Source organism: Corvus brachyrhynchos, unplaced genomic scaffold (genome assembly GCF_000691975.1).
Source record: "Corvus brachyrhynchos isolate BGI_N302 unplaced genomic scaffold, ASM69197v1 scaffold237, whole genome shotgun sequence".
Lineage (NCBI taxonomy): Eukaryota > Metazoa > Chordata > Aves > Passeriformes > Corvidae > Corvus > Corvus brachyrhynchos.
This window is the reverse complement of record NW_008238959.1, coordinates 2,194,382-2,204,489: the sequence shown is the minus strand read 5'-3', so window position 1 is coordinate 2,204,489 and position 10,108 is coordinate 2,194,382. Positions and strand designations below refer to the sequence as shown.

At 48.2% G+C, this 10,108-nt stretch overlaps 1 protein-coding gene across 1 annotated transcript in view; it reads left to right on the top strand.

The window, feature by feature from the left end:
• Positions 1 to 4,651: 4,651 nt before the first annotated feature.
• TNFRSF11A (TNF receptor superfamily member 11a) overlaps positions 4,652 to 10,108 on the top strand; it is a gene marked incomplete at its 3' end in the record, with an annotated part of 26,446 nt that continues 20,989 nt past the window's right edge. The window contains exon 1 of the mRNA XM_017738585.1: positions 4,652 to 5,005. Within this exon, the coding sequence (XP_017594074.1) occupies positions 4,946 to 5,005 (60 nt within the window). The remainder of the gene's footprint in view (positions 5,006 to 10,108) is intronic.

Below are 10,108 nucleotides of genomic sequence, written 5' to 3'. Positions count from 1 at the left end.
CTCTGTGCCTGGTAGGATCATGTGGGTTGTTCTGTCAGGCATTTGCACCTTCCCTTTAAATACGCTGCAAGGGGAGGGGAAGTGGTGGTGGGGAACAAGCAGCTGCAATGTTTAATAGGCAGTAGGGGCTCATTTAGGTCTGATCCCTTGCTGACAGATGAATGTATTCCATTGATCTAAGTATGAGTCATCTCAATCAGGTGAGTTTTCGAAGGAGTTTGGGATCAAGTGTGCTGTTAGATAAGATGGCAGGGTGGCTCTGGGGAGCTGGTAATGGGGTGTTGTAAAGGATTTAGGGTCTCAGTCGCCCTGCTGAGGGGTTGGTGGGTGTTTGCCAGCCTTAAAGACTCATCTCCAGGGCTTGAGGAGTAACCTGGGCAGAGCACGCTCCCCAGTTCGTGCCAGTATTGCTCTTGTCCCAAGGATGAATATATGACTCAAGTCTTGGAGGTCAACAGGTATCTTATAAACATCAAAGTTAAAAATTCACCACGACTTTGTATTTCCTTCCAGAAGTACACAGGCATAACTACTGCCACAGTGGCTGGTGATAACCTATCAGCTCAGCATCTGCTTGCACGTGCTTCAGATATCTGACGTACTAGCGGTGGGTGGTTGAGAGCATTTTTCTTTTGAACACTACAGACTTGAGGTTTTTGGACAGGCATTTAGCAGTGGTACATTTTTGTGGGATTGTAAAAGGTGTGTTGTGTAAACCACACCAGTGTGACTAAGGAGCTTTATTATAGTTGCTCTGTCATGGGAAATATTTGTGTGTTTGAAAATTTCAAGGAGACTGGGCAAAAGAATGCTATGGAAACTTGCCTTTCACTGGAAGAAAACAGTTTCAAGTTGATAACATGATTTTGTGTATAGGTTGGGGTTTTTGCAAATAATAGATTTACCTTTTTTAAATTTATTTATTTTAATAGCTAGAGTTCTCAAATAAAACTAGAGCCTCCTGTGCTAAAATGTGCAGATATTTTTCAGCCTTTTTTCTTCAGCCAAGTGTAGAAAGATCCACGTGCTGGGTCATACAGTAGGGCTCCCTCCCTGTGGCAAGTGATGAGGCAGCTGAAGGCAGCCTTTCTCCCTGGTCCATGGCAGACTCTGCATGGATTGCTGGCACTCAAGAAGCTGCGAGCATCCACCTGGTTTAGAGAGATCTAGATCTTTCATGGAGCTCTAACTTTGCACTGCACTGCCTTTCTTGCTCACCTGCAGAGGAGCAGGTGCTTGTATTTACAAAGCCTGTATTTAGTCCATAGTCTGAAACCCCAAATAACCTTTGTGACACATATTGATAAAAAAACATTGATCTTGATTGATCAAAACCCTTCATCTCATTCTCTATCCCTCAACAGCATGTGAGAGGCAAGGGGATGCCTTGCTGCACATGTGAAAAGGTTTCCCAGACTGAAACTATCTGCCTTTCCGTGTTGCTTCTCTGCCCAAGTTTCCATCACATCACTTTGAATACTTGGATTTAATACAGAGCCTCCAGGTTCTCCCCCCTGGGTAAATGGGGCATCACAAGGTGTTGGTGTCCATGTGCAGGTAAGGGGAGATCATTGGCAGTGATAAAGTGAAGGAACAGCTGGGGATGTGAACATGAGTGTACAGGTGCTGCTCAGATGCCCTGGTGTATCCACCAAACCATTCCTGAGCTTTGCTTTTTGGGTCGAAACTTTTGGAAAGATGGGAGACAAATTCAGGCATTGGCTGGCAGTGAGTTGCCATTTATCCAAGCTCCTGTAAAAGAGGAGTTTTTACACTGGTGCTGAGGGGGTTAATTTTCACACAGCTGCAAAACTCACAGTATTACATTGATGTGCTTCTTTTAGAATAGCATTTAGCAGGTAATACCCACTTTTCTCTCTCTCTCGGCCATACTGACTGCAGCCCTGCTAATCAGTCAGCCAGGCTCATGGTTTGTTTTCTATGGCAAGCTTCACCAAAGACGGGATCCTGAAATTCTCCAAGGTATTATTTTCATTCTGTTGCACCTCTAAGGTTGCACAGGGTTTTCCATCTCTCCTCTTTCATAAGAGCTTCCCAAAGGCAAGTCCAGTTTATGCTTATGTGCCACATGGTGAACAGAAACAAGAGGCACCCAAATATCACTGTTAAGTTTGAAACCTTAATATTTCAAGCATTTTGGTTTTGTTCAGAACAGGTGCTTTGCAAAGGTAGCTGAAAAAATAACGTTCTGTAAGAAAAAAAATTCTAGAACAGGCTGACAAACCAGTTTTGGTATAAATTTTAAGGTTTTACTTGTGCTACACAGAATGATATATGTGATAAGTGTGAGAGAATTGACAGCGCTACACATCCCTGGTTCATATTTTATAGCATTCACATTTTAGTTTCTAACAATCTACTGCAATCCATAATTAAGACTGTAAAGCACCCAGTAGTGGCTTCTGCGGGTTTTGGCTCAGAAACATAAAATTTAACTCAGAGGAAAATGTTTAAGCTTTCAAAAAGAGGCTGTTTTCGCATAGTGGTAGAAAATGAGAGAAATTTCAGCCCAAACAAGAAATATTTCAGGCAGGATCAGGGGTGAGAATGTAAAAGTAAATCAAGCTGATGTGCAATACTGAATGGTCTGGAGTTCCTCTGAGCTGCACAGGGCTTGGCTTTACTCAATGCCTTCAAACCCTTCACTTGACACCTTCAGAGCAAGCTGATAACACATCTAACTGCTCATGAGAGTGTGAGTTTGCTCTTGTAAATCTGTGGTTAGAACGAGCAGCTGGTAAATAAACACAGCCTATAGCCTCGGTGTTGTGCTAAATGTGAAAAGGGGAAGAGACTTAACAGACTGTTCTGTTTAAAAAGAAACATTTCCTTGTACCATAAACACAAACATTTTAAAACATCCCGGCTGGCACAGAGCTGCATGTTTTCAGCAACGGGTGGATGAGGCTCTGGCAGAAGGATCTCCCCCCGGTGCTGTCCCTCCCTCTCAGTGGGCTCCTTCCGGGACCAGCCAAGGCTAACACCGCTGCCAGCAGCCGGGCACACACCTTTCCCTTGCAAAGGTGGGCACACACTTACCTTGCAAAGTCCTGGTGAAAGTCAGCTTTGCATTTGTTGCCTACCAGGCAAGCTGGGTGCTGTGGCCATCCCCCCTCCTCCTCGCTCCCAGCTCAGTTCCGTTTGGTACCAGAGCTGTAGCCTGTCCAGCCCAAGTGTGGTGAGACCCTGACTCCTTGGGCAGGGTGACAGGACTCTGACAGTGCAATTGCAAGCTCGATGGCTTGCTGAAACCCATCAGCACAACCCTTGCCCAGTCACCTCCAGAAGAGTGAGGGCATCACGAGCTTTCGCTGGCCCTAAGCCAGGCACATCATGCAGCGTTGTTTGGAGCCACAGCCCACTGTGGAGCATCAAACCCACCAAACAGCCACGTGGTGTCAGAGGCCAGGCAGGGGAATGAGGATACCAGGAACTGCTTGAGCACAGATCAGGCAGGGCCCAATGCTTGCTGAGGACAATGGGGGTGTCAAACATTGAAAGAAACTTTAGGGAGATTAAAAAGGCCTTACGGCCCCTGGAAACTATGTAGGTGTGAAGGTCATAGCTTCATTTTGCTGTGCAGGCAGGCCCTCCACTAGCTACAGGAAAAAAGCCCAGCAGCCCTTTCTGTCCTGAGTGTATCCTTGCTCTGAGCAGATATAAGACAACAGCACCACCAAGGAAGGAGGAGTTTTTAATATTCTCTTCATCTTTTGTGTTTGAATGTAATTATTTATTTGAAAACAGAGCAAAACTAGTTTTTTTTCCTGGTCAAGGGTTAAATCTAAATACATAACTTCCTTCTTTGCCTAAGTCAGAAACATGCTCCCAAGCTTATTTCTCAGCATGAGAGCACAGGGCAGGTTTTGTATCCACAGGGTCAGCTCTGCTGGATCCTCAAGCTCTGTAAATAGCCCGGTCCTGCCGTACCGCAGAGGATTCCTGTCCCTTTGTGAGACGAGGGACATCGCGGGCCGTGCCGGGCATGCCATCAGCTGCAGCCACTCTTTTCCAAGCAGGGTGGCTGCCGCAGGGCTGGCGGTGGTGGCGGTGGAAGCTGTTCTGGGGGTCAAGAGGCCGCCCTGCACCGTTCCGAGTCAGGTCGCAGGGACTGGCCCATGCACGGCGTGGAGTGGTTTGGGAGAGCTCCCAAAGCACATCTTCCGCTTTTCTTCCCCTCTTGGCAGCAATCCCGTCCGCCAGCTCCCGACATCAACTAAAGTACGTGGAGGGGGAAGGGAGGGGACCTCGAGCTGTGCCAGAACGCCGAGGCTGGCACCACATGTCGCACGGGCGCGGAGATGGGACAGGGCATGGGAAAGGATGGGACAGGAGCTTTCCTCAGTGCTGCGGGCAGAGCCAGGGCTGATCAGGGGGCGAGGTGGGAGGCTGCCTGAGGCCCAAGATGTCCTCTGACAGTGACAGGCGATACCCAGGGTGGAGAGGAGAAGGCAGCAGTTCCAGGGCAGACGCACAGCGAGGGAAAGTGCTGGGGGCTGGAACGGGAGGGCGCGGAGGCGGGGGCAGGTGGATGCATGGCCCTGCCGAGAAGGACTGACCGGGAACGCAATCCCCACCGGCCGGAGGAGGGACGTGGGCATGGTGACTAAACTTCTTGTAAAAGGGGGTGGAGAAAGGAAAGGGAGGGACAAGAAGCGAGGAAAAAAAAATCTGCATGTCAAGTCTGAGGAAATGCTGTGGGAACTACAGCCAGGCGCCTTTTTTTTTTTTTTTTCTTTCTCGTCTTCTTCTTCTCTCTTCTCCCCTCGTGTAGCTGAGAGGAAGGAAAGGAAGAAAGAGAAGTAGTCAGCTCAAATGCGCCTCGCTGCGCTGCCGGGGCGCGGGGGCTTGGCTGGAAGGATCTAGTTTCCCTACGGTGGCAGGAAAAGGAGCCACGGGAGGAGGCAGAGACGGACACCCAGACATGCCCGTCCCGTCAGGCTGCTGGCTCCTTCTCCTGTGCCTCGCTGCCGCTGGCAAACAGGTAAGGCTGGGAGCCGGCGGAGGGGGGAGGTGGGTGTCGCGTCCTTCCCGCGGGGTTGGTTTGCTCGTCCCGCTGCTCGGGGCAGTCGGCGAGGTCGGAGCCCGCCGCATCCTGCGGGGCTGGGCAGAACAGCTTCGCCTGCCTTTCCCCCCCGCTCTGGTTGTTCGGGTTTTGGTTTTGTTTTTATCCCAGCAACTCACAAGCTTCTCTCGCTTCTGTAAAATCAAAGTAGTCCAAACCCAAAGTTGCAAAGGAAGCCAGGGGATCTGCAGGGAAAACAGCCTGCTTCTGCCCAGGGCAGGGTGTGAGAAACCAGAAAATATTTGCAATGAGGCTGTTGAGGGATATAATTTGCATGTAGAGTAAAAATAAGGCAGACTCCACCCTACCGAACCGATTTATTCGAGAGAACGTGGGCACACTTGTCCCTCAGGCGTGGGACGCGGGGTTTCGCAGCCCAGGTTCAGCTTTGCAGCTTCCCCCCCGGGATGAGTCCCCTCACGCTCTGGCCATCCCGCCATCCCAAATGTTGGCAGCTCCCGAGCGGCCCCGGGACATGGGACGGGCTTGTGAGCCCGGGTCCGCGAGCGGGCGGCTGAGGCTCAGAGCGGCCGCAGAGCTCGCTTGGAGGTTGATGTGCTGTTCATGACAGCGCCACGAACCCAAGCCCGGTGCCAGGTCAGCTGCCCCCAAGGGCAGCCCTTTTCTCTGACGGGGGAAGATCTGAGCGAGGTTTGGCTCTGCGGTTGTTTGCAAACACAGCGTGCTCTGGCTGCAGCTCTGTGAGATGCCAGGTGGCCGCTGGTCAGCATGCTGCACTTGGGATCGTGGCTGGTCTTCCCCTGCTCTCGGAAAGACCATTTTCTACAGCCAGCTCTTGCTCAGCCCTGTGAATGGCGTACATTGCGTTTCCTCCAGAGGTTTACATCTGCAGAATCTTGCTTTGCTCTTTCTAATTGTACAGCTTAAAAATTACCCCTCCCTTCTGGTTTTTTAGACCCTTCTAGACTGGCAGGATTTACAAATCCCATGCTACCCTTTATTTACATTTTATTTCCTCCATTAATCAATGTTTGGCAGCCTTGCTACCATTTGTATTTCTTTCATCTGAACTTCTGGTATTTTTCTGTGTCTTGTTATTCTTGATGACTTATGTAACTTGAAGTGCTTCCCCCAGCATGGTGCTGTAACCGGGCCATGGCTGGGTTCCCTGAGAGCAAGGTGCAGCTTCAAGAAAAAAAGATAGAAAACCCAAACCAAAACAAAAAACCCTCTGCTGTCTACAGCTTACAATTTAATGTCTGACCGCACAGTCCTGAGAGCCTTTCCTTTGGATCCCTGGTCCTAAATATGTTGCCTGAAACCACACAGGCCTTTTTTTCCCCTCTAAAACATACATTTCATTTTGTCCACCCTAACTCTCAGGCTTCTCTCAAATTGCTGCTTTCCAGGTGTCCTCCATATGTATATGACTGAGCCTGCAAATTTCAAAAGTGGCTTTTACATCAAAGCCTTCAGGTGGTTTGTCTTGTTCCTCGGTATCCTCTGTGTCTCTTTTTTTCTGCCCTGGTGTTCAGTACTGTTCAATGCAGCAGGAAGAACAGACCTCAGTGCTCTTCGTACCTTTACATCAGGTCACTAACCATTACCTGCCTGCTTCCTCTGGAGCCATTTGGGTTTAGTGCAGTTTTTCCCTTTGGAATATTCTCACTGCCTGGAACTGGCTTAGCTTTTGACTTTCAGATTTCCATGGTATAGCTCCTAGCATGTTTCAGGTACCCTGATGTAGGAGCCACAGCTCCTCATCATTTCTCACCTCTTGATTCATAGCCTTTCACAAGACACAAAACAAGGAACTTGTATTTATTTTGGGCTGATGTGTAAAGTCTTTCCACTGCATCCAACACGTGCTTAATTCTGAGTCTGTGTTTGTACACAGTGCAACTTTGCATAGCCGTTGCTTTGGACAAGTAGCAGCACAAAGCTGTAGGGAGCTCCAGGAAAGCTGTAGTGTAAGGATAAGGATAAGATGTAATTTGTCAAAGAGTCCATTAATTTAATATTCTGCCTTCAACAGTGAGCAGAACCTACAAGCCAAGAATGTGAAAGCAAGGCAAGCTTAGAGAGGTGCTGCTCTGGGACAGCCTTTCATTTTCTCCTTTGTCTGACTGATTTGAATAGTGGTTTCTTAGAAGAGTGATGCTTTCTGATGGAACAAATGTGCGAATACCTGTGGTGGGGCTGAAGTCTTTCTGATGCATTTGTGTTAGTTTAGACTTGATAATAAAGTGGAACAGTGCTCAAACAGTGATATTTGCAATGCATTTCCTGCAAAGAATGAGAAACATTTAGAAATGTAAGTTATTGCATACTCACTCATAATTCTGCTGAGAACAGACATGATCATTGTCATCATTTTCACCAAAGAGGAAATGGGAACAGAGAATTCGTGACTTGCTCTAGGTCACACACCGAGTGTGGAGCAGAACTTCTGGGAGCAGAGCTCAGCCCTGCTTATCTTGTGCTTCAGCCACAACATGATCTTTCCAAGTGATTCATTTTGAACACCTGTCAGAGACATTTTGCTTTCTGAGGCATGATCTGCTCAGCTTCTTTGCACAGAATAGTCACATCCCTTTCCTTGCTTAACACCAGTGAAGAGCATCAGCATTACTATCAGATGGGAGTCAAAGTATCTGAGAAATGTGCATTTGCAAGTGTGCAATAAGCCAGTTGCACCACAGATTCATCTCCCCTTTTGTGGCACGGGATGGGTCATTCCACTACTCTGTAACATCTACTTCGTAGGGAAGGTTTGCTCATTGCAAGCATCTGGAATTCTTTGCAATATAGAAAAGTTTTGGCCAAAATATAGATTTTTCTTTAACTTCTTAAAATGCACAGTCTGTATGATGAGAGAGGGGAAAGAAGAGGGTAACAGTGACAATACTGTGTTACATCATGGGCTCTCCTGGTCCCTTATTCCTTCTCCGATCAGAGTCAAAGGAATCATTCAGTAGAGCAAAACTTCTACAATATCTGATATAAACTCCTGGATTTATTCTACCATTAACAGCATGGGCTTCAAAGCTACTGTAATTCAATTAGTTCATTTGTAAAAATTCCCTTGCAGCAATGGTTCCCATGAGGGACACTGGCAACTCTTTAATTGTTTTGCAGTTCTTCCCAGAACGTGTGGAAAATCTTACAGCACCTCATATCAACAGAATATAATGTATGTAAAACTACATCATCAAACCCACAATTTAAGAAATCTGTCCCACTTCTCTTTTCATGTTAAGCATCTTCTGTCTGATGTAATTTCTTCTTTCCCACCTACAGGACCAAAACAAACCTTTGCTACATTTCACAAGTTGGTAGAATTCAAAGCTTATCAGACATCTCAAGGTACTGGCCAATGTCATTTAGGGCACAGGGCTTTCTTCATACTGTGCCAGAAGAAAAAAAACCAAAGGAACAGGTCAAGCAGAGAGATTAACTGCATCCCTAAGGATCTTTTTTTTTGTTTCTATTGCCCATTACTGTCTATTACCCTCAAGCTCAGGAAAGTGGGATGTAATTTGACAGCTGGGCAAGAACCAATACAGATGGTAAAGGGGATGCGTGCATAACCACAACACAGACAATCATGGAAACCTCAAAGTGGTGCCCTCTGGCATTTACACCTTAACACTATTTAGAGGAATCAGATTTGAGTCACTTTGCTATGTTTATCCATCCATCCCTTGGAGTTAAAGTGGTGAAAGACTCTCCTGTAGTAGGTACACGGGCAGATGCAATGAAAAGGTAATGCTTACTGCAAAGCTGTCCTCCTGCTTCTCCCTGCCCACTTCCTCTCTGTATGACCAGGTCTCCAGAAAGTCTTTCTGGTGACCAGAGCCAGGAGGGTTCCTGCCACCACATGCTGTGACCACAGAATCCAGATCTCCCTCCATCCCAGGCCTTGTGCTGCAAGGGGCGGCTCTGCAGCAAAGGCTCCACTTGGCTGGACACTTGGAGGAGATGTTTGCTTCAGGAGCTGGTTGAGCTTACATAGGAGGGAAGAGGGAAACAGAGATAGCTGGTTCATCATGACCTCAGCTGCAGCTCTGCTCCTTGCACAGACTGTCCCCTTCCTTTCCATGGAAACTCAGCTTGCCAGGCAGCACTGGCTTCTGCTGCAGCCATGCACCCCTATTTTTAAGGATGCCTTGGTTGGCGTTTCTTGCACAGAGAAGCAGCTGCTCTGAGAATGGCTCATCATTGCTGATGGAAAACGCAAAGGCAAATATTTGTGTGTTATAAATGCAAGATAAAATTTAAGTGATGTTTAACCAGGTTGCACTCTGGACTTGAGTAGGCCTTGGTCTATGTGACACAATAGCCTGCCTGCAAGAACTTGCCCCTTTTTATGACTTACTCTTCTTTGACAATGGTCCAAAGTTCATGTAGTAGAAGAAAAACTCCACAAGCAGCAATGGCTGGAAGTCACAAGGTGGGCTGCAGGTGGGAATCCGGCTCTGCTGGCTGCGCTGGCACTCAGGGCAGCCTGCTGTTGTGTCTGCCCTGTGGGAGCAGGACTTGGTGCGATGCCTCGGCACTGGGGATATGCAGGTTTCCTGATTTTTCCTTGTCTGTGTGTCACCGCAGTATGCTATCACATTTGTGATGGGGTGCATTCTGGAGGGCTCAGCACTGCACAGGAGGAGTAATGCTGACATCACCCTGGCACTCCAGGACATCCTGGTTTCTGTCCCATACCTGTGTAGCCACCTAAGCTGCTTTGTGCAGGACTTCCCTTTTGTTTGCCTTCTCAGGGTGTGAGTCCTCAGCATGGCTTTCTTTGGTGTTTGTGCAGTGCCCAGGGTGTCATGGCTGCAAACGAAGCCGGAGAGTCATTAATCACCTTGGGATAGCGCCCCATCCGTTTCCCACCAAAGTTACAGGGAGGTCTGCCCGTGCAGGCCCGGGAAGGGAGTGGATACATTGCCCTGGCCAGATGCCACGGTGTAGGCTGCAGCACCCAACCCTTATCCTTGTTCTCTGGGTCCTCTGCTGCCCAGGAGCCCAGCAGCATCCCCACGGCAGAGGCACATTCCCTAC